The sequence below is a fragment of the Molossus molossus genome, unplaced genomic scaffold, assembly GCF_014108415.1.
Source record: "Molossus molossus isolate mMolMol1 unplaced genomic scaffold, mMolMol1.p scaffold_m16_p_4, whole genome shotgun sequence".
In the NCBI taxonomy this organism is placed as follows: Eukaryota; Metazoa; Chordata; class Mammalia; order Chiroptera; family Molossidae; genus Molossus; species Molossus molossus.
In genome coordinates, this window is record NW_023425377.1 from 69,741,000 (window position 1) to 69,764,300 (window position 23,301).

The window sequence follows — 23,301 nt, forward strand, 5'->3', positions numbered from 1 at the left end:
CTTCACATCGATGTTTCTCACTCTCTCTCCCTTCCTCTCTCTCCCTCCCACTCTATCTGTACAAAAAATGGAAAAAATATCCTCGGGTGAGGATAAAAAATAAAAAATAAATAAAAAAAAAACTTCATGAGACTTTAGATACAATCAGCTCGTATGTTTTTTTTGTTGTTTGTTTTTTTTGTGTGTGTTTTTTTTTATCCTCACCTGAGGACATTTTTCCATTTTTTGTTCAGATAGAGCAGGAGGGAGAGAGAGGAAGAGAGAGAGAGAGAGAGACATCGACGTGAAAGGGACACATCGAGTGGCTGCCACCCGCACGACCAACCAGGGCCAGGGACAAACTGCAACCGAGGTACGTGCCCTTAGCGGGAACCGAACCCGGGTCTCTCTGTACCGCAGGCCGACGCTCCAACGCTGAGCCAAACCTGCCAGGTATCATATTTTATTCTCATAACTCTTAAGACATATCTGATTTAATTAAACCAGCCCTCTTAAACTAGCTTTAATGTCAAATATTTTCCCAAATCATGGGAATCTGAAAAGCATTTGGGTTAGTTTCTGTATCTCTGAGAATGTGTGTGTGTGTGTGTGTGTGTGTGTGTGTGTGCGCGCGCGCGCGTGTTGTTTATCCTCACCAAAGGATATTTTTCCATTAATTTTTTCCAAGGATTTTTAGATAGATTGGAAGGGGGGGAGAGAGGGAGAGAGAGAAACATTGATATGAGAGAGACACATCAATTAGTTACCTCCCACACAACCCCAATCAGGGCCGGGGAGCAAACCTGCAACCCAGGTACATGCCCTTGACTCAGAATCAAACCTGCGATCCTTAGGTCCATGGGCTGACACTCTAACCTCTGAGCCAAACTAGCCAGGGCTCTTTGAGAAATTTAGAATACCCTGTCCTTAAGTTATATAAACACTTAATTCCTTTAAGCCAATTAAACATAGCTCTTTTACAAGTAAGCAATACCATTCAGAGGTAGAAATTACCATACTAATACTACACATACATAGACACACATGAACATAAAGACACAGAGACCTAATGGCTTTCAAGAGGTGGCATCTATTCAAAGGACCTTCCTCCCCTGCCCCCCAACCTTTATCATCATCCAGTCCCAATGCTACCAGAGTTGTAGACATTCTAATATTTTCTAGCTGCACTTCTTCCTCTAACTTTCTAAACCTGTCTTTTGCCTCCTGGTGGGCATCTGTGACCAGCGAAACCACCCATAAGAGGAACCAGTCTACAGTTGCAGCCATAAGTCTTCCTGCCTTGCTGTTCCTTATACAAGTCCATGAGACCAGTCAGCATTTTCAGAGCGTCCCCATACTCATGCGGCAGTCCACATGTATCTAACTAACATACAGGCCACCCCTCCCCACATATAGGTCGATGGCCAGGTTGATCCCCTTTCCCAAAGCCCATTTCTTTGGTCTCTTGGCTGGATTGCCAATTGTTAGTATATGCAGACCCAGGGGAAAGCCCCAAGACAGAAAATCTACCTCCATAAACAGAAAGTGGGGAAAGACCAAAGAAAGAAGTTGCCACTCCATTCTGGTAATAGTTTATTAAGGGAAACTGACATACAGGTGTGTCTTGGGTGGCTGCAAGTTGAAATCTATTCCCATGCTGCTTGGCAGGTACCAAAGAATTGTATAGTGTAAAGGTGGGGGAATAGTCATATGTACCAGTATGTGAATGCTACCAGGTATGGGAAATTATTTCACATGCTTGTCCAGGTCAGGACAACCCATTTCAGGAATCAGCACATAGCAGGAGGCAAAGGAGGGATGTTGATATGTGTCAGAATGAACATCGAGTATAATCAGAAAGTTTCTAAGGGGGGAGGGGCGTTTACAGTAAGCAATCTTCCCATTCCAGCCTGGGGCCAGTTGTCCTGTCCAGCAACAGTCAAGTCATGAAACAGTCTCTCCTTCACAGTGGGGTAAGACTCAGTCTTTCATGCCTTTCCGATTCCCTATTAGTCTGTCTAGTTCACTGACATCATCTTATACCTCTGATAAGGAAATCAAAGCCCAGATCCCTCAGGTCAGCAGGGCCATCTGCTGAATTGCCAGAGGTGAGAGTCACTGTCCCATCTCCAGCAGCTGACTTAAGGCATAAGGCTTGTGAATAAACAAGTGAACTACCAGAAGGCTCCAGACTGGACCTGAGTAAGTGGAAGAACTGGAGTCCTTCTAGGAGAGTACCCGCAATGCACAGAAAGAGAGGTCTCAGAGAACAACCAGAATGCAAAACTTTATTGTTAACTGGTTTCAACAAGAAAATAAGTGGATACACCTAGAAACATGGACAGCATCTCCCCCAGCAGCAGGCAGGGTGGGGAAGGAAGGCAGGAGTAGGCCTAGGGTATTCCCCTCTCTGCCCCAGTAAAAGTGGGACCCCAGGGAAAGGTCCAGGTTCCTTCCATTCAGTTGAGGGTCCTGCAACTACCTCACCCCAGGGAAGCCCAGGACAGCCAGCAGCTGAGGAAAGGAGGCTGAGCAGCTAAGGATCAGCCCTGGAGGGAGGTGTATAGAGGGGTCCAGGAAGTGACCTCCCTAGGCTGACATCACCAAGGGGGTGTCATGGGCTGAGGGTTCTGCAGATACGACATCACCACGGCAGAGATGGACAGCCTGAGACCGGAGAGAGGTTTCGGTCAGGATGGGTAGGCTTGAGTCCTCCCTCCCCTTACTCAGGAGTCCCTCCTTCTCTAGGCCCAGCCTCACATGAAGCTACTCATCATTTGCTTAGTGTCCTCAGAGCTCCGGGAGTTAGCGAAGCTGATGAAGGAGCAGTAGACAGCAACCCAAGCGCACCACTTCAGCTACAGAAAGATAGGTGGATGGGTGGGTAAGGTCAGTGGAAGGTTGGGTGGGTTAGGTCAGTGCCTGGGGGCATTCCCAGGCACTGGTTCCAACCCACTGGTTTCAACTGGTACAGCTTGAACCTTGTGCCCCACCTCCCCCAGAGTCCCTCAGTCTTATCCACCCACAGCCTACGCCAGATACACAGTTTCTGGCCCTGCTCCCTGGCCTGTGCCTCTTAACCCCACCACGTCCCCTCAGGTCTAAGAGGACTAGCCTTTGACATAGCTCATCATACTTAGGACCCCACACTTTCAACACCATTCCCTCCAAGGTGCTTTAGAGCCTGGCCCCACCCACACACCAACCTCCCACATACCCACCCTGACCCGGATCCCTGGCTTCCCCCACGGCTTTGGCTTTCTCAGTCCAACGTGTCACCCCAGTCCCGCCCCCTCAGCACCAGCCTGGCTTCATTCTGAATCTGCCCCCGACCTCGTTGTCCCGCGGAGATACGCCGCCCTGCCCACCTTGAGCATGAGGCCGCACATGCTGAAGATCATGCCGAGCAGGTTCATGTAGTCCGGCGTCGGGTCGTCCAAGGCCGGGTTACACTCGCTAGGCGGAGGCTTGTACCTGCGGCAGAATCGAGGGTCAGGGGCAGTCACATCCCGCCCCCAGGATGGGCAAGGGCTTCCCTGGGCCCGGACCCACAACCCGAGCCTTGTTCCCATGATGCCGGGGTACTCACCTCAGCACTTTGTTCGGCCTCCGCGGGTCCGACATATTGTTCGTGAACATAGCGAGTAGGAGATCGAGCCTCTTCCGCCGCCGGAGTTGCCTCTTCCGGCGTAGAAACGAGGATGCTTTTCACAGTAACACGCGCAGCCCTCGCGCTCACTGTACCTAGTGGCGGGGGAGCAGTAAGTGGGAAGAGAAACCTGGAACCTCCAGACAGCTTTCATTAATTATATTTCCAACATTATCTCCAAAAAGCCGAAACTTTCAGCCCGGAAGTGAGAAACAGGAAGTAGAGCGCAGGAGACAATATTAAGGTTACACCCAGGCGTGCCAGGCTCGGAAGCCTCAGTGCTGACCGATGTAAGGCGGCGAGGAAGGGACCCGGAGCAATGGCTTTTCCTGAGCCAAAGCCGCGGGGCCCGGAGCTGCCGCAGAAAAGGTTGAAGACGCTGGAGTGCGGACAGGGAGCGGTGCGAGCCGTGCGATTTAATGGTGAGCGCCCTCATCTTCGTTCCGAGCCTGCCTCCCGCCTCCTGAGGTCGGCGGCCCCGTAACCCCCGCCTGGTCTTCCCCAGTGGATGGCAATTACTGCCTGACGTGCGGCAGCGACAAGACCCTGAAGCTGTGGAACCCGCTGCGTGGGACGCTGCTGCGAACGTACAGCGGCCATGGCTACGAGGTGCTGGACGCGGCCGGGTGAGCCGGGGCCACGCCAGGAAAGGGGCATTGAGGCCGGGATCGGAGGTCGACGCTGACCTTCCCTCCTCTGGCCTCTAGCTCCTTTGACAACAGCAGTCTCTGCTCCGGCGGCGGGGACAAGGCGGTGGTGCTGTGGGATGTGGCATCGGGGCAGGTCGTGCGTAAATTCCGGGGTCACGCAGGGGTGAGTACAAGCAGAAAGAAGCCTCGTTAGAGCACAGATATCGGAGGGAACCTGCATTAGCGCGTAGGCGGTGACATGAACTGCCCCACACGTTACAGTGGATTCACCAGGTCCCGTCCTTACAGTACCCTCAAAACCTTTCACCTACCCCTAGCTTTTCTCCTTACTTTAATCTGCACTGGGAACCCTACCTTTATCCCAGTCCTTTAAAGTCCAGCCACCTCTGAGTGGCATTTCCCATTTCTCAGAAGGTGAACACGGTGCAGTTTAATGAAGAGGCCACGGTCATCCTGTCCGGTGAGTGTGGGGCCTGGGCAGGGGAGCCCAGGGTACTGCCCCTGTACCCCAAACCTGACCTCACCTTCATGCTGGCCTCACAGGCTCTATCGATTCCAGTATCCGCTGCTGGGACTGCCGCTCTCGGAGGCATGACCCAGTGCAGAAGCTGGAGGAAGCCAGGGATGGCATATCTAGTGTGAAGGTGTCAGACCATGAGGTCCTAGCAGGGTGAGTGGAGCCAGAACATTGTTCCTCCCCAAGTGCCAATGGGGAGCATAGCTGCCTCTGTGCTTAAAGTCAACTTTCTCACGGTGACTCCCAAGGCCCTGCACAGTCTGGTCCTTGCTGTCCTCTCAGTTTTTTATTCATTCCCAGCCTCATATCAGGTATATATGCCAAGCATGCTCCCACCCCAGGACCTTTGCAGTTGCTCTCCCTCTGCCTGGATTGCCCTTCTATTACTAATCCTAAGTGTATTTAAGCACCTCCCACAGGCCACTTTTTTAATCAATGAGCATATAGCAGTGACTAAGACAAGAAAATAAGGAAAAATTCCTGCCCACACAGGGTTGATATTCTAGCTGCAGGAGACAGTTTTTTAAAAAAAAAATCCCATGTAGGGCTGCTCAAGTGTTGCCTCAACCCAAGGAAGCAACATCCCCATCGTGGGGGGTAGTTTGAAATGTCCAGCCTGTTGACTGACCTTGTTCCCACCCATCTCCCCTTGGATCCCACAAGGTTGGCTCCTTCTCATCCTTCAAGTCCCAGTTGAGATATCACCTCCCTCAGAAGGCCTTCCTAGATTACCCTCAGTCAATGAGGCTTCAGAAATTCCTCCTAACTTGGTCAAAGCTGTGTCCCAAGCCCTCCCTTCCCGCTACAGGATCTGGCCCAGAGAGAATGTTCAGTACATATCAGAAACAGATGGAGTGGTTCCTGATGGTCCCTGGGTCTGAGTCTGAAAGCCAGTGCCTCAGAATTCCACTTATGAATTCACTTCAGTGCTTGTTTTCCATGGCCAGCCCTGAGAGGGAGTATGAAGGACAGGCTCAGCCTTGTTCTTAGGGCCCTGGCCGGGTCGAAGCATAGAGGGACACCAAGGTTACATGGACCTACTGGCCCAGTTGAGGCTTCAGCTGGGATCTACCCTCTCTTGTAGCTCTGTGGATGGCCGGGTGAGGCGGTATGACCTGAGGATGGGGCAACTCTTCTCAGACTACGTGGGCAGTGAGTGTGACCAGGCTGTGGGGCAGGCAGGGGAGGCAAGGGCAGCAAAGGGGTCCCCAGCCCACCCGCCTGTCTACTCCTTCCCTCCTCCCAGGCCCCATCACTTGCACCTGCTTCAGCCGGGACGGGCAGTGCACCCTGGTGTCCAGCCTGGACTCCAAGTTGAGACTTCTAGACAAGGACACGGGGGAACTACTAGGGGAGTGAGTCCTTGGAGTTGTGGGGCCCCTCCCCCCACCACCTATGTCCCAGGTAAGGCCCAAGCCCCTCTGATCCCACTCACCCCCAGGTACACAGGCCATAAGAACCAAGAGTACAAGCTGGACTGTTGCCTGAGTGAGCGTGACACACACATAGTCAGCTGCTCCGAGGATGGGAAGGTGTTCTTCTGGGACCTAGTGGAGGTGAGTCTCCCCACCCCCAAATTGCACCAGGGCACCTGTCCTGTCCTCACTTTGTTCTTACCTCAGTCATTCCCAGACCTGAAAAAGGGAGTGGTCTTAGAAGCAGGAGTAGGAAGGGGATTCTAGCAAAGGGAATAGTTATGTGCTAAGCCTTGGAGGTGTGGCACACATTGGTCAGGAAATAGAAGCACTTCAGGATGGCAGTGACAGAAGCAGGAGCCATGTCAGTCAGGGCCGCCAATGCCAGGCTGAACCACTAGGACTGACCCTGATGGTGCGGGATCCAATGGCAGCATCTGACCCCGGGGGGGAGATGAGGGTGTGGTTGTTCAGGAAACCTGAGCTACTTCTGAGCACCCTGTGGTTTCCAGCTCCAAGCCCTGTGAGCCCCATCCTGATGCGTCCCAGCCTGGTGGTGGCATCATGCTGAGAATAGACTGGCTGGGCTCAGTGGATTCAGGGCTGGAGAACCTCATGGAAGGAGATGTGGGTGCTGGACCTTGGCCAGGGGAAGTAAGTCTCCCAAGAGGATGGAGGGAACTGGGGGAACTCAAGCCGCCAGCTCTCACTCTGGGGACTATGAAAGCGCCAACGTTCTGCCTACTTCTTGAGAGTTTGGTAGACTGGAGGTCACACTGAAGGGACATTTTGAGATAAAAAGGAACGGTGGCCTGCTTGAGAAACCATGTATGTGGAGCTGTGTCTGCGGGTTGATGAAGGATGTGGAAGCACTGACGCTACCAAGTGGACCGGTAGAGCACCTATGGCGGCAACAGGGAGGGAAGCTGAAAGCCAGACAGAACTGGCTCAGAGCTGGGTGGTGGCCATGAAGGTAGAGAGAATGGGTGGCCTGTGAACTTCATCTAAAAGCAGAACCAGAATTAACAGAAAAAGGGATGTGAGGTGTAAAAAGACTCCCAAGTGTTTGGCCTGAGCACCCAGAAGGTTAGAGCCTCTGAGGGGGGCTTATTTGGGGGCAGACTAGTTTTGCGGTAACTGGAAAGCCATTAGAAGCAGGTGGCTGAAGGTCGGGGGAGGGGAGGCTCGCTGATAACTGCTCCCCTCCCCCTTGTTTCACAGGGTGTCCTGGCACTGACCCTGCAAGTGGGTCCTGGTGTGGTGCAGTCACTGGCCTACCACCCCACAGAGCCCTGCCTGCTGACTGCCATGGGGGGCAGCATCCATTGCTGGCGGGAAGAGGCCTACAAGGCTGAGAGTGACACAGGCTGAAGCCAGAGGACCACCACCAAGGACACAGTCGCAGACTCTAGACCACTGAGACCATTTATTCCAGACATGCTACTGACCAAGGAGTGAGGGAAGGGCCAGGTCTGCAAACTAATAAATAGGGGGAAGCCACAGCTCTCAGTCCTCATTCTTCTCAGGCATGAAGGCATCTATCTTCTGGGCAAAGGTTTCAGCCACGAGCAGGGGGAAGACCAGGGAGGCATCAGCATAGACCTGTGGAGGGGACTCAGGTAACCATGGGACCCAAAGCTACAGCTAGGAGACCCTGCACCCCAGTGGGATGCCTGACCCTCACCTTGACAGGCTTTGCGTCCACCCGGATCTTGCCCCAAGAAACAGCTTCATCCGGCCGGGCACCAGAGTCAGAGCCATCAAATTCCTGGGCTGTGTTGATGTAGACTGCATAGTCAGCCCCATTCCGCTGTGGGGAAGGACAGGGTGGATGGTCAGCCAGCCACAGGAGACACACACACACACACACACACACACACACACACACATACAGCGGCAGGGTACTGCAGCTAGAGAGGCTGAGCCATGTGTCCCAGATAAAGGAGGGCTCTTTGGTGGCCCCTCTCTGCAAGGGAGGAACCCTACGTCAGCGCCAAGCAAAGTGAGGGTTGGAGGGTTACAGGGCAAATGATAGGCAGTGTTGCCCAGACCAACCTTCTAGATAGCAACAACCCTCTCACATCAGCTTGGCAGGAGCTGCCACCAACTCTATCTTCAGAAGACCTGTGAACCCAACCACCTCCCCCTTCCTTGGTCCCCACCCTGGTCCCAGCCCCATCTGTTACCCCTATAGCTGCCATAGGGCGCCTGTGAGTACCTGAGTCACCGCCCTCAGGGCCCTGCGAGTCTTGCCTGTCACCTTCCTACTTCACCTCCCACTCTCCTTTTCACAGGCCTCCTAACTGTTCCTTGATTTATTTCAGGCACCTCAGAGCCTCTGCACTGGCTGTTCCCTCTGCTGGGAACTCTTCCTCAAGGCAACCACATGGCTCAAGGGAGGCATTTACTAAATTTGTTCTACTCACAGATCACATTCCCAGAAAGCTTCCTTTTTGGAAACTGCCCCTTTTTATTACCATCTTTTCATCCCTCCTTATTTTTCTCCATGGCAATGACTGCCACCTAACTTGCTGTCTGTCTCCCCTGACTAAAATATCAATCAGTCCCAGGAAGGCAGGGATCCTGGCCTGTCAAGTCCATGGCTGTGTCCCCAGTACATGGCAGGCCAAGTGCCATCCCCACACTAGGGACCAGGTGCTCTGTTTCCACTCACCATGAGGTTGGCATTTGCAATGTGGTGTTTGACCACACCCCCGCCCAGGATGATCATGCCAGAGCGCTTGGCAAAGATGGCTTCAGTGTTGATGAGTCTCAGATCTAGGGAAGAGCACTGTGGTCAGGCCCTGGGCCCAGCCAACCCTCCTCCCCCACTCCTCTGGCCCCAGCACCTCACCCTCCACGATGTCCAGGACCAGGCCCGGGTTCTTGTAGGAATGGAAAAAGATCATGTCGCCCAGTGAACCATCAGTGAGTGCAGGGCTCAATACAGGGATATGGTTCTGGGGGAATGCAGCACAGGACAGTGGTAGGAGTCAGAGCCTGGTAGGGGTAGGCTAGTCCCCATTCTGGCTGCATTATCTCTCTGCTTGATTCTGGGCAGGGTGTTTAACTTTCCTGGGCCTCACTTTACTTGACTGTAAAATGATAGTAACAATACTACTTCCCTCACAGATGAGGAAGCACGGGTAAGAAAACCCACACAGAACACTTAGAATAATTCCTGGCACGTACAGAATGGTAGCTTTGTTATTTTTCTGACTGCTGAACCTCATAGCCTCTGAGGAACAGTGGACCCTATGACAGGCCCCAGGGGGATTGCTAAGCACTGCCCCAACTGCTCCCAGGTGGTGTAGCAGTACAGCCAGGATATGAGGACCATATTCAGTAGCTGTGTGACCTCACACAAACTGCCTGTCCTGTGTTTGAAATTCCTCCTCTAAGAGTGCAGATGATGGGAACAGCACTAACTCTCACCCTGGTGACTGTGAAGATGAAACAAGTTAACACAGGCCAAGGCCTGGCATCTTTGCCCTAGTCCCTCACCTTCTGGGCCCAGTAATACACTGACTCTGGGTTGTTGATCTCCTTGCCGAGCCGGGCAATCATCTTGGAAGGCGTCCACTTCACACCCTAGGAGGGGACATCAGTTTCAGCTAGCGGTGCCTTCCCTGACTTACACCATGCAAGCCCCCTAGGTTGTTCTGGCCCCACCTCTGTGTTCTGTTCCAGCACCATCTGGTCCAGAATGGGCATCAGCCAGTCCTCAAACTTGCAGTAATTGTCATTGGGCACCAGCAGGTTCCCGATCCTGGGGACAGGAGGCAGACAGGCGTCAGGCCTCAAGACCCTCAGTCCAGCTCCCCTGCCCAACACCACTCAGGCCCCCCACCTGTTAATCCCGTTCTCACGTAGCTCCTTCCCCCTGAGGCTGAACTCGCCCAGGTATGTGGGCGCCAGGCACTTGATGAGATCCTCCTCCACGCCCCCAGCAGTAGTCACCAAGACATCCACCTGCAGCCACAGGCAATGAGGTTGGCCCAGAAAGGAGGACCCTGCCCTCGTTCCAGGCAGAACTAATACCTTTGTCTAGTAACCTTGTAGGAAGGTCTGCAGCAAAACAAACTCAATCCTGTCACACTACTTAAAATTGACCCATATTTCCCTATCATGCTAAAATGACCAACACTCATTGCTGTTGAGACCCAGAGAGGCCAGGGCTACAGCCCATCAGCTCCTCACCATATTGTGCTGCACAAGATAACGGATGGTCTCACGGATGCCTGAACTGATTAGGTTGGATGTGTAGCCAAGGAAAATAGTGCAGCCAGTGAGTGGGCGGCGGCTCTGGGTCAGGTCTCCGTGCTGGTCTTCATCCTGGGGTAGAGGCTCCAGCTTCTTCTCTATCTGTAAGGGCAGGGTCAAATTAACCTCTGAACCCAAACTCCAGCCCAATAACCCATGGTTTTCAGGCCGTGCCCACTCAGGAAAGAGGATCACTTCTACCAGAAACCAGGAAATGGAGCCCCTGTGCAACTGCCGCCCCTTTCACAGCTTAGCTCTCAGGGCACACGCTCACTTTGTCCCTCTTGAGAATCAGCATCTTTGCAGGATCCCGCCGCCTTTCCGCTGGGAAGAGCAAATCCAAGGCCCTGCCCTGATTCAGGCTCTTCCAATTCTTCCCTTAAGGGCATGGTCAGCTAGGGAGCCATTCGAGGACACACACAAAGACTATAACCCACCCCCTACCCAGAATCAGTCCCCGCTCCTTCTTGATGCTAGGATGTCGCTGCTGGGGGTTAACTTCCTCTTCCCAACACAGAAACTCCGGCCCTGGTTAAGCCCCACCTCTCTCCAACTACTGGGCACGCCTCCTTCTCCCCGGGAAGCCCCGCCCTCTCCCTGTATGTACCGGGTTGTTGCTACTAGAGGCCACGCCCCCTAAACTCTGGCAGTTACGCCCCGGCCTCACCATGGCGTTGACTTGATGCACCGCGCGTCGGAAGTTGGTAGCCTGGAAACCAGTGGTGCCGAAAGCTTCCAGCATCGCGTGGTAGTCCACGCCACGGTTGAAATCATAACCCCGGACTTGGGCGCTCTCAGTCGGAAGCGCCGAGCTGTGCTTCAGCACAGCGGCTACTGCCGCCGCCGGCGCAACCCCCTCCGGGGGACCTTCCATCCTCCCGCGGCCGCGCTCTCAGATCAGAGCAACCCCAAGCTAGGCCTCCAGTGGGCTCAAACGCCGTATGTGGCATGCGCTTCTCTACAACAGAGCAGGAAACAGTGCTTAGAAAAAAACTGGGGAGATAGAACGGAAGTTGCTTGGTCACCTGACCGTCTTCTGCCAGCTTCCAGTCTGGGGCGTGGCCTGCTGCAAAATACGGAAGCCTATTTGGCTACCTCACACGAAGGAAGAGTCCTACTTTTTTTTCTATATTGATTTTTAGAGGGAGAGGGAGAGAAACACTGATGGGGGATAACATCGATTGGCCGCCTCCTGCATGCCCCCACTGGGGACCAGACCCACAACCTGGGCATGTGCCCTGACCAGGGATTGAACCAGTGACTTCTTGGTGCATGGGTCAACGTTCAACCATTGAGCCACAGAAAGAGTCCTACTTTTATTGCCTCCTGCTGGAGACCCACTGTGTTGCTTGGCGCTTGTCCATTGGTTTCTGTACCCTGAAGGGGAGAGACTGGCTTCTTAAATGATGCCTTTGGACAGAATTCGAGTTGTCAGGAACTGTCAGTTTCTGCTTCTTGGATCCAGGGCTGACATCTCTTTCCTTCCAGCAAGACTGTGAGATCCTCAAGGATGGGGACTTTATCTCATGGGTTTTCTTAACTATGCATAAGGTCTGGTCCAGAGGAGACCCCATTAGTCACTCAGTCTACATTTGTGGAGTCTATACATTGGGCTTTGTGCTGGATGCAGATTGAGCAGTGAACAAGATGCAGACCCTGCCCTCCAGAAGCCCACAGTTTGGTCAGATAGAAAGTTAACAACAGTGCTAAGTGCTATTCAGGATTTCAACAGGATGATGCAAGAGTCTTTGGCATAGGGATAGATGAAGGGTTTGGTGGCCTTAGTTGGAGGGACAGGTGGTTGAGAAAGGATACCAAAGAGGTGACATTTGCACCAAAGCCAGAAGGCCAAGAAAGGCCCCATATATGAACTTATGGGGAAAAGCTATTTTCCACTGCCCCACATTTGGAGAGAACACCCAGTGTAAGGCCCCAAGGCTGGAAATGAACCTACACAATTGGAGGAACAAAACATCCTCATTGACATTCTTGAAATTCCCTGCTTGGATCTCAAATTCACCACCTAAGCTTTCTCTCCACCTAACCCTGATCTTGCTGTGGTCTTCCACATCTCAGCAAACAACCTCATCTAAAAGCTAAAAAACTGAAGCGTTGAGTTTGATGGCTCCCCTTGTCTCACACCCCACATCTATCCCCAGCACATCCATCAAATTCTACCTACAAAATAGGTCCCAAATCCAAGTGGGTTTTTTTTGTTGTTGTTGCTTTTTTTAAATTAAGGTATATGTAATTGATATATACATTACATTAGTTTCAGGTTTACAACGAGTCAGTATTTATACCCAAGTATTTCTCATCATCCCCAAAGTCTCCACAGCCTCCACACTGCACTCACTTCCCTCCAGTCCATCTCCAAGCTGTGGCCAGAGAGCTCATTAAACACCAATCAGATGCATCCTTCCTTCTAAGAGCAGTGGCTTCCCCCTTGGAGTAGAATCTGGGCTTTCACCTGGCCTGCAAAGGCACTTGTGACTTCCCTGCCCTCACTACCCCCACTTGCCCTCCCCATACTGACCCCCACACTGTTCTAGAACCCACCAAGCTCTTTCTTGACCAAGGAACAATGCACCTGCTACTCTCTCTGCCTGGAACATCCCTTCCCCAGATCCTCCTCTTCTGGGACTCAGTTCAAAATGTCACTTCCACCCTGGCCGGTTTGGCTCAGCGGTTAGAGTGTTGGACTGCGGTCTAGAGAGAACCAGGCTCAGTTCTGGCTAAGGGCATGTACCTTGGTTGCATTTTGTCCCTGGCCCTGGTTGGGTCGTGTGGGTGGCAACCACTCGATGTGTCCCTTTCACATCGATGTTTCTCTCTCTTTCTCTCCCTCCCACTCTATCTGAACAAAATATCAAAAAATGTCCTCAGGTGAGGATTAAAAAAAAATACAAATTCAAAATGTCATTTCCACCCTGGCCAGGTAGCTCAGTAGTTTAGAGCATCAGCCCAACACAAAAGGTTGTGGGTTTGATCCCCAGTCAGGACACAGAAGAATCAACCAATGAATGCATAAATAAGTGGAACACCAAATCGATGTGTGTGTGTGTGTGTGTGTGTGTCTCAAATCAACAAATAAAAAAAACTTTTAATTGTCACTTTTGGCCCTGTCCATGTAGCTCAGTTGGTTAGAGCATCATCCCTATACACCAAGGATGCAGTTTTGGTCCCTGGTCAGGGCACATACAAGAATCAACAGATGAATGCATCAGTGAGTGGACCAACAAATCAATGTTTCTCTGTCTCTCCCTCCCTTCCTACCTCTTTCTAAAATCAATCAATAAATAAAAATATATTTTTTTAAAAAGTCATTTCCATGCCCAGGCGGTGTGGCTCAATGGCTGAGTGTGGACCCATGCACCAAGAAGTCACGGGTTCAATTCCTGGTCAGGACACATGCCCAGGTTGCAAGCTCAATCCCCAGCAAGGGGTGTGCAGGAGGGAGCCGACTGATATTTCTCTCTCTCCCCGTCTCCCCACCCACTTCTAAAAAAATTATAAAATAAAATGTTTTAAAGTCACTTCACTGAGTCTTGCTCTTACCTTTTATTGTCTTTTATAGCACTTAATACATTTTGTTTGCTGTTGTCTGTCTCTGACTAGAACGACAGCTCCATGAAGACAGGATTTTGTTTGGTTTCACTGCTGATCCCTACACTGATCAGTGCTGGACATATATTGGGATCTCAACAAAGATACTGAATGAATGAATGAATGAATGAATGAATGAATGAACGGACGCGAACACATACAAGGGCATCAGAGTGATCCATGAGGAATAAAGGAGGGAGAGGTTGATAAATAAATTCAGAGTGGGCAGAAGGTGCCAGACCAAGCAGGACCCTATGGGCTGCAGTCAGGAGAGTGGGTTTTATTCTAAGAGTCTGAGAAACCACTAGAGAGTTTTTTTTAAAAAAAGTGAGAGCCCTGGCCAGTGTGGCTCAACTGATTGGGTGTCATCCTGTGCAATGCAAGGTCGCTGGTTTGATTCCCAGTCACAGCACACTCCCGGGTTTTGGGTTCAGTCCCTGGTAGGGGGCATGCAGGAGGCAGCTGATAGATGTTTAGCTCTCACAACCATGTTTCTCTCTCTCTCTCCCCCTCTCTTCCCCTCTCTCTAAAAATCAATAAAAAATATTTTTAAGAAAAGAAAGTGAGAGACTACACATAAGATTCACCATCTTAACCATTTTAGTGTACAGGTCAGTGGCATTAAGCACATTCACATTGTTATGCAACCATCACCACCATCCATCTCCAGGACTTTTTTATCTTCCCAAACTCTGTCCCTATTAAACACCAGCTTCCCATCCCCCTGTCCCAGCCCCTGGTACCCACCATTTTACTTTCTGTCTCTATGAATTTGACCACTCTAGGGACCTCATATGAATGGAATCATACATGTGTCCTTTTATGACTGGCTTATTTCACTCAGCATAATGCCCTAAAGGTTCATCCATGTTATATTCTGATTTATTTTTTAACAGTTCCCACTGGCTGCTTTGAGAATAGAAGCTGTCAGGGGAGTGGGGGCAAGAGAGACCAGGGTAAAGGTCCAAGTGAGCAAGGATGGGGATAGGACCCATGTGGGGATGGAGAGAAGTGACCAGATTGAGGACCTACTTTGAAGGTTGATCGGCTGGCTCTTGAGAAAAGATTAAATGTAGGGTTACCAGAAAGAGAGGAATAAAGAAGTTTGAGCCCTAGCTGGTTTGGCTCAGCAGTTAGAGTGTCAGCCCGCAGACCAGAGAGACCTGGGTTCGGTTCCTGCTAGGACATGTACCTCGGTTGTAGTTTGTCCCTGGCCCCGGTTGGGGTCGTGTGGGTGGCAACCAGTCAATGTGTCTCTCTCACGTGGATATTTCTCTCTCTCTCACTCTCCCTCCTGCTCTATCTGAAGATAAATGCAAAATAAAAAGAAGAAGAATTTTGAGATTTGGGCCAGGGCAGTTGGGTAAATGGTGGTGAATTTGGGGGCAGAAAGTCTGGGGGGAAGGCAATCCAGAATGCAGTTTTGGCCTAGTGAGTTGAGAGACGTCAGGGAGATGGGTGGGAGGGTCCTCAGGTGGATCTGAGGTCAGGGAAAGGACTGGGATGGGGCAAAGGAAGCCATGGGCATAAGCAAGTGGACTGAGTCATCTGTGTTGTAAATCCCGGGATAGTGAGTGTACATGGAGAGGAGAGGCAGGGCTGCACCCAAGCCTGGGGACACTCTGCACATTGGGGGACAGAGGCTGGCAAAGGAGGGGTGCTGGTGCTAGTTAGCAGGGGATCGAGCAGGTCATAGAGAAGCCAGGGCCCCACACTCCCCCTGCCAAGGAAACACATAGCCACAGGGCACCCACCGGGCCTCCTGGGGCAGGGAACCCCTTAGCTGAGGCAGCTGCTGCTGCTGTCACTGGTGACATTTCACTCCATGAGTGTCCTGGCTTCAAAGTCTCTGCAGGGGTTAGAGAGGAGGAGCCTGGGGAGGCCAGATGGGTTGGGGAGAGAGGCAGAGCAGGACCACAGGAGGAGGACTAAGCAGCCAGGAGTCAGCCAGAGTCCTCAGCTGAGGTATGTGATTCTGATGGGTGGGGAGCATCTACCCCTATCCCACAGTCCCTAGGGACACTTGGGTGGCCCTAGGACTCCAGGTCTGGGGTTCAGCCTGCTACCTATGGCCCTGCTCACCCTCCCCCAGATGTCTGGCAAGGTGGCCATTGGCAGCGACATCGGGCAGGCTCGCCGGGCGGTGGAGCAGCTGAGGATGGAGGCTGGCATTGACCGCATGAAGGTGAGGCCAAAGCCAGGTGGGCACATCTGGGTGAGGGGCAGAGGAACAGCCAAGGTCTGGCTGACTGGGCTGACCTACAGGTGTCCAAGGCAGCCGCTGACCTGCTGCAGTTCTGCATGGAGCAGGCCAAGAGCGACCCATTACTGGTGGGCATCCCAGCTGCCACCAACCCCTTCAAGGAGAAGAAGCCTTGTGCCATCCTATGATACTGGCCCCGAGGATCCCCTCAATAAACGTGAAGTAATGCTCCTGAGGGCTTGGTGGGCTGCAATGCAAACAAAGGGGAGCTGCAAGCTTGCAGGGGCACCTGGCCCAGCCTCCCTCCCTGGCCCACTGCAGTGTCACTGCTATAGGGACACACACACCCTGGACTCTGGACAGAAAGGCACATACCTCTCTCACCCCTCCCTGCTAAACACCTATGGCAGCCTTAGCAGATCCTCTCTCCCACTACACAAACACATCCAGGGACAGTCCCTATCTACACACCAAAGCATGTCACACACATACATGTTACACGTGCCCCTGCTTCTCTCTCTCTCTCTCTCTCTCTCACACACACACACACACACACACACACACACACAGGTGTCATCCTAAAGAGGTGCCCACATCCTTCAGAATCTCCCTCTTCCTCACATGCACACACTCAGGCATGCAGACAGTCACAGACAGGATTACAGTAATAACACACACAGCCAGCTAGTATGCCTCCCCAGTGACACACAGACATACATGATCCCAGGAATGTACCTGGGTGGGCACAGGCACACCCAGACATACACAGCAGAGGCTGTCACCGAGGCTTCCGTGCACCACCTCACAGACACACACACATCCCAGCATCCTAGTCCCAAGCAAGAACTACTCCAGGTCACAGCACCAGAACATCAGGTTTATTTCCCCTTCACTCTCAAAGGAAAGCAGGCGTCCAAATCTTAAACAAGACCTGAGGGTGGGCTGGAACACCAACCTCACCTTCCCTGGCATGGGGCACAAGCCAGGGACCCCCGCCCTACAGTGGCCGGGAGTCCTTGTGCCCCAGGCCTATGGGGCGCAGCAGGGGCAGCACCAGAAAAGGGGAGGACCCCCCAAGAACAGAGGCCTTGACCCAGCCTGCCAGCCAGCAGATTCACATCCACATCCACGTCTGCCTGCTCAGGCCTGTAACCTCCAGACTTCCAGCGACAGGCCCCCAGAGGCGGCCACCACCAAATTGCCCTCAGCACAGATCTGGGCAGAGACATGAAGACTCAGGGGTGTTCTGGGAAGCCAGCAGGGCATGTCAGGCAGGGCATGTGGGGTAGGGCCTTACCCCATTCAGCACATTGTCATGGCTTCGGGTGCAGATGGTCCTTGGTGGGTCTGTGGGCACGTGCACCTAGTGATGGGCAACAGGCAAAGGTCAAGAGGTAGGCCCCAGGCCAGTGGAGGTTGGGTGGGAGAGGGTCTGTTCTGGGGCCTCACCCGGATAGTCTTATCGGTGGACGTGGTATACAAGGCCCCCAGCGAGTATTTGATTCCTGTGATCTGAGACCTGTGGCCCACATCAAAGGACTGCAGGAAGGAGGGACAGGTGACACTCAGGCGAGGCTCTCCTATGGCTAGCCACCCATCACCACTGGGAGTCTAGGGCTAAGGAGGAGACTCAGAAAGGATGGGGCAGGGGCAAGGGCCTGGCAGACCCGGACAAGCTGGAAGCAGCCATCTCGGTCAGCGAAGACATGCAGTAGACCGTGGTTGTCACCAGCCCAGAGCTGGGGCTCTTGGTAGGACATGCAGAGTAGGTAGGAGTCCAGCTGTCGGACAGACACAGTACACAACAGCTCAGGCTAGGCCATGTCACAGCCCTGGTCCCTTGGGACCCTAGGGAGGGCTCACCTGCAGCCGCTGCAAGACGCTGTTGGCCCGGCGGTCAAATACCACCAGTGTGTGGTCCTCACTGCCTGAGATGATGTGCCGGTCATCTGCCAGCAATGCCAGTACTGCACTCGAGTGCAGCCGCCGGCTCTTCAGCAGGGCAGGGCCAACTTTGTGGGCAATGGGCCAGGGAGAAGGGGGACATCAGAGCCCACCCCCCAGCCCTCCCAAGGATCCAAGGCCTCTGTCATCTGTGGCAAAACCCTTGCTTGGCTTACCCCCATCCCCCATCCCACAAGTGACCCTCTTTCCTCTCCTGCCTCAGCTGAATCTGGGCTTCCCAGGACCCCAGGCCTCTGCCACCCCCCATCTTCTGTCCCATCTCCCTCCTTCTGTCCCATCTGCTCTCAGTACATAGTAGATAGGCAAGTCCCAGCAGAAAATGCTAACTAATGCCAGCAGAGTCACTTCCATCCCCACCCCCACTTGACTCTGCCTGGGTAAGGTACACAGGACCTTCAATTAAAGGAAATAAGAATAAAAAAATAAACAACAGAAAAGGCTATGTGCCGGGCAATGTTTGTTCTAGGCATTTTATGTAAACTAACATTTAATCCACCAATATTCCTATTATCATCTCCTCCCATTAACCTTGTAGGGCTGGAGTTGTACCCCTCCTCTGGGTACCCTCTATGTTCTTTACTCCACTCCAGGTGGAGGTACAGCTTTCTCTGTGCCCCCCCAAAGTCCTCTTTGTTACCCCCAGCACAGCACAGGCTAATCTGAGTGGTTAGCATCTGCTTATATGACTGTCACCCCAGCCAGGCTGTGAAGCCCTAGTGCCTCCTTCCCCGGCATGACCATGGGACCCCCAGGCAGCCCTGCTTTCCCCAATTCAGGTCCCTGGCCCACCTCTGGGATCGTAGACTGTCACTTTCTTGTCATAGGTTCCTGTTACCAAGATGTCAGGCTGGTAGGAAAGGCACAGCACAGCTGCCTTGGCTCTGGGGACACATGAGGCATGAGACTGGACTGTGGCAAGGCAGGGCCCTGCCCTCCCTAACCCCCTCCCCAGGACCCCTCACACTTTATCTCTCCAAACTGCTGCCCATCAGCTGCCATGTCCCAGAGCTTCACCGTGCTGTCCCAGGAACCAGAGCACACTCGGTGGTCCAGCGCTGCCAGTGACCACACCCAACCCTGTAAGACCAAACCTATGTGACAGTCCTCATTTCACAGATAAATAATTGAAGACCAGGGGAGTAAGATAACCAAACCCAAGAACCCAGAGCAAGTCAGCACCATGTAGAGATTAGAATTTAAGTCTGTAGGTCTGTCTGACTGTAGAACCCAGGACATGCCTACCCCCCATCCAATAATATTCCCAAATCAAGTCCTGCAGAGACTCAGAACCAGCAATGGTTTGACATGACAATACAATTAAAAACGGGGCCTCCAGCCCAGCCAGTGTGGATTGAGAGTTATTCCATGGACTGAGAAGTCCCAGTTCTATTCCCAGTCAGTGCACATGCCCAGGTTGCAGGCTCAATCCCCAGTAGGGGGTGTGCAGGAGGCAGCTAATCAATGTATCTCTCTCACATCAATGTTTCTATCTCTCTCCCTTCCTCTCTCTCTCTCTCTCTCTCTCTCTCTCTCTCTCTCTCTCTCTCTCTCTGTGTGTGTGTGTATATATATTTTGGTGTTTTTTTTAATGGGGCCTCCATTCCATGACCTGGGCAAATCACCTCCTTCCCTCAGTTTCCTAATTGGGAATATGGGCATAAAAACAGTCCCTATCTCAGTAAATAATTTGCACATAATGCTGGCTGATGACTGACTTATTCTTCACCAAACTCTCTGAGAATATTGTAAAGTGTCCCATTCTACAAATGAGGAAACTGAGGACACAGAGAGGTTGAGTTCCCAGCCCAAGGTCACACAGCCAGGAAGTAGCAGAATAGGGATCTGAACCCAATAGCCTGGCTCCAAGACCAAGCTCTTGGCCACCAGCCCAGATCACCTCACTGAATGATGGATGTGCCTCTCCATGGCCACTTCACACAAAATGACAGTCATGCTCAGAGCTGTCGGATTCCCAAGCGCAGCCTCCTAACGCCCTACCCTAGGCCTCTTAAGACATATCTGACATCTATTGAGCGTCTACTGTGTATTTGAGTCTGAGTGAAGCTCTTAAAGCCTGTTCATTTCATTCATCCTTATCCTAACTGACCCCTGAACAGAAGTAGAAACTGAGGCCCAGAGAAGTCATACATCTCACCCAAAATCACACTAACAATAGCAGAGTAAGATTTTAATCTATCAGATCTGGTGCCAAAACCTGCACGCTTGGTCACAGCACCCTACCTAGGTCTCATGTTTCCTACATCCTCACCTTGTGGGTGCTGTTCTTCTGGGTGCCCAGGGCCTTGACCAGAACTCGGCTGGGTTCCACCCCAAGCTGCCGCATGTCCCATAGGTTGACGTTGCGATCTCGGGAGCCAGATAAACAGAGCGTCCCTCCCTGGGAGGGGAGTGAGGTGAAATTGTTGGGGTCACCATGGCCCACCCTGGCCCCTCACCAAACCCCATCTCACCTGGAACAGCAGCACTGAGTCAATGGAAGCAAAGTGCCCATCAGCCAAGCAGAAGTACTCAGCCCAGCGCCCATCCTCCGCCCAGTGTGACAGGTGCTGCTCCAGCTCAATACAGGCTGCCGGCCAGTTAAAGTCCTCCTCTATGGGGTACACATGCAAGGTCTTTGGTGGGCAGGAACACTGCTACCCACACCAGCTATCCAAGTCCACCCCTGGCTCCCAGGGAGCCCAACCAGCACCAGACTTGGAGAACCACCGCCTGCGCCCCCAATCTGGATCCCTCACCCATCTAGGCTCTAGCTTTGGGACTACTGCCCCACCTACTTTCAAAGCAGGTCTAGGACTACTCCTCACCTCAGTTTCCAGAAACTGGGGAAGTAGAACCTCAAGATCACCCTTCCCAGGCCTCATCCCAACCCAAGTCTGGGAGTTAGCAGCCTTAGGACATTAAGATCCTTCCTCACCCCCTGACTGAAGTCTGACCTCAATCCCTCAGATTGGGCACAGGAGCTAGGACTTTCTGCCTCAGCCATCTGAACCAGACCCAGGAGAGTTTTTCTTCCCAAACTAGTATCTATAAACCTGTCAAGATGCAGAACCCAAGCCCTAGGTGTAGACATTCAGTGGTATGGATGGAGCCCAGGCCAAGATATTCAGGAGAGTTCCATCACTTGAAGGTCACCAAGCTGTCTTATCCCCCAAGGACCAACGACTTCAAGGGCAGAGGGAATGACCACCAGCCCCTGCCTAAGATCCCAGGCTAGACCCTGAGCTTGAGGATCTGATTGCTGACATCAGGGATCCAACCTCCAAACCCTACACTGGGCTCAAGAGTTGCAGGCTCCATGCCATGGCGGTTTGGCTCAGTGGTTAGAGTGTCAGCTTGCGGACCAATGAGTCTCAGGTTCAATTCCAGTCAAGGGCACATACCTCGGTTGCAGTTCAGCTCCAGCCCTGGTCGAGGTTGTGCAGAAGGCAACCAGTCGATGTGGCTCTGTCACATCGATGTTTTTCTCTCTCTTTCCTTCCCTCCTACTCTATCTAATGATACAGAAAAATATCCTCGGGTGAGGAATAAAATTTTTAAAAAAGAGTTGCAGGCCTGGACCTGAGTCCTTCCCTGCCTCACTCCTACCTAGGTCAGGAATCTAGGGGTGAGGCGCTTTGGCATCACCAGTTGCTGCCTCAGCATCCTAATCCAGAACCTGAGGATTCTTGGGTATACCCTGAACCCCAAGCAAATTATGACAGTCTGAGACTTTAAAGTCGCTGTGTCAATCCTCAGCCAGGGGTCAGGCCCTTTGTACCACCACCAGAACCCAAGCCTGAGGATCACTGGATCATTAGTTCATGGGACCCCAGACAGATTTCTACAGCTTCACGACCCCGAGTGTCTGCCTCATGGTCCACTCAGAGTTCAGGGACTTTGGGCACCACCAATAACTACCTCAGCCTCCACCGGAGCTAGGACTGCCAGGAAATCTGCTCTAGGGGCTGTGCTCACAGCATCCCAGGTAGCCCCTCTCCGGCCCTAAGTCTGCCCTGGGCGGGCGACCCTGGTCCCCAGCGTGCGCACCTTCTACCACTGGATAGGGTGCGCGTACACGGCGCTGCGCGCGTAGCCTCCAGGTGACATGGTCACGCACAAGGTCGCGCAGCGCGTGGCACACGCGCGGCAAGACGTGGAGCACGAGGCGCGCGTCCAGGTAGGCGCAAATCTCGAGCAGCAGCTCCGGAGGAAGGCTCAGCAGGCCTGGGACGCCCATGGCCGAGCCCTTTGACGAGGCCCTCAGCTCCAGGGCGCCAGGGGACGTGGCGGGCGCGGGCAGCGGCGGGGCGCGCAAGGGCGCCAGCTCGAGTTTCGGCGGACTGAGCACGCGGGCCACATAAGCCTCAGCCTGCGCGTCTGGGTCAGGCTCCGGCTCCGGGTCCGAGTCATCGTCCCAGGAGTTGGAATCGTCGCGCTGCCCTGGGAGCAGCTCCATGGCGACCGAGTGGGCGCGTCTGGCCGTGCCCTGTCAGGGCAGACCCCGCGTCCTGTCTCCTAGGCAGCGCAGGCACTTTCGTCTCTGCCTGATGACGTTACGGCGCCCGCCGGAAGTGAGAGGCTGGCGTGGCTCCCGGCTGGATACGGTCAGCCGACTGGCTCCAAGGGTCTCATTCTGGGGTTTATCAGGCCTAGGGCCGGGGAATGCAGATTTCTGGTTCCTGAGGGGTTTGTTTTGTTTTTGTAATATTTTTAGTGATTTTCAGAGAGCAAGGAAGGGAGAGGAAGAATAATCGGTGTGAGAGGAAAACATGAATTGGCTGCCTCCTGCACGCCTCCCACGCCTCCTACTGGGGATTCACCGGCAACCCGAGCATGTTCCCTGATCAGAAATCGAACCTGCAACCTCTCAGTGCATGAGACAATACTCAACCACTGAGTCACACCAGCTGCTCCTGCGGGGTGTTTTGTTTTTTTGGTACGTGCCCCTAGCGGGAACCGAGTCCGGGACTCTCTGGTCCGCAGGCCGACGTTCCAACCCCTGAGCCAAATCGGCCTGGGCTGCTCCTGCGTTTTTTAAACAAGCATCTCCGGTG

The 23,301-nt window shown here is 53.0% G+C and overlaps 5 protein-coding genes across 6 annotated transcripts; 2 read left to right on the forward strand and 3 right to left on the reverse strand.

Annotated features, from left to right (window-relative positions):
• Window positions 1-2,250: 2,250 nt before the first annotated feature.
• Window positions 2,251-3,785, reverse strand: WDR83OS (WD repeat domain 83 opposite strand). The gene is made up of 4 exons (XM_036239850.1): window positions 3,569-3,785; window positions 3,348-3,453; window positions 2,740-2,837; window positions 2,251-2,646 (listed from the first exon to the last, which is right to left on the reverse strand). The coding sequence occupies exons 1-4, from the start codon at window positions 3,616-3,618 to the stop codon at window positions 2,580-2,582; spliced, it is 321 nt and encodes a 106-aa protein (XP_036095743.1). The 5' UTR covers window positions 3,619-3,785; the 3' UTR covers window positions 2,251-2,579.
• A 76-nt stretch (window positions 3,786-3,861) lies between these two features.
• WDR83 (WD repeat domain 83) lies at window positions 3,862-7,704 on the forward strand. The gene is made up of 9 exons (XM_036239849.1): window positions 3,862-4,050; window positions 4,134-4,254; window positions 4,336-4,441; window positions 4,690-4,738; window positions 4,822-4,948; window positions 5,880-5,947; window positions 6,042-6,150; window positions 6,237-6,351; window positions 7,432-7,704. The coding sequence occupies exons 1-9, from the start codon at window positions 3,948-3,950 to the stop codon at window positions 7,579-7,581; spliced, it is 948 nt and encodes a 315-aa protein (XP_036095742.1). The 5' UTR covers window positions 3,862-3,947; the 3' UTR covers window positions 7,582-7,704.
• DHPS (deoxyhypusine synthase) lies at window positions 7,622-11,489 on the reverse strand. Of its 2 annotated transcripts, none has more exons than XM_036239847.1 (9): window positions 11,141-11,489; window positions 10,411-10,575; window positions 10,061-10,182; window positions 9,883-9,979; window positions 9,715-9,801; window positions 9,065-9,170; window positions 8,885-8,988; window positions 7,895-8,020; window positions 7,622-7,812 (listed from the first exon to the last, which is right to left on the reverse strand). In XM_036239847.1, exons 1-9 carry the CDS (start codon window positions 11,345-11,347, stop codon window positions 7,717-7,719), a joined length of 1,110 nt encoding a protein of 369 aa, XP_036095740.1. In that variant the 5' UTR covers window positions 11,348-11,489; the 3' UTR covers window positions 7,622-7,716. The 2 variants fall into 2 exon arrangements, with proteins under 2 accessions (XP_036095740.1, XP_036095741.1); XM_036239848.1 differs by lacking the exon at window positions 11,141-11,489 and adding an exon at window positions 10,748-11,096 and having other exon boundaries at window positions 7,629-7,812.
• A 4,658-nt stretch (window positions 11,490-16,147) lies between these two features.
• Window positions 16,148-16,470, forward strand: GNG14 (G protein subunit gamma 14). The gene is made up of 2 exons (XM_036241489.1): window positions 16,148-16,264; window positions 16,345-16,470. The coding sequence occupies exons 1-2, from the start codon at window positions 16,148-16,150 to the stop codon at window positions 16,468-16,470; spliced, it is 243 nt and encodes an 80-aa protein (XP_036097382.1).
• A 682-nt stretch (window positions 16,471-17,152) lies between these two features.
• Window positions 17,153-22,713, reverse strand: FBXW9 (F-box and WD repeat domain containing 9). Its single transcript, XM_036241181.1, has 10 exons — window positions 22,295-22,713; window positions 20,719-20,858; window positions 20,517-20,645; window positions 19,212-19,324; window positions 19,037-19,128; window positions 18,146-18,294; window positions 17,950-18,063; window positions 17,732-17,821; window positions 17,580-17,645; window positions 17,153-17,497 (listed from the first exon to the last, which is right to left on the reverse strand). Exons 1-10 carry the CDS (start codon window positions 22,701-22,703, stop codon window positions 17,423-17,425), a joined length of 1,377 nt encoding a protein of 458 aa, XP_036097074.1. The 5' UTR covers window positions 22,704-22,713; the 3' UTR covers window positions 17,153-17,422.
• Window positions 22,714-23,301: the final 588 nt, after the last annotated feature.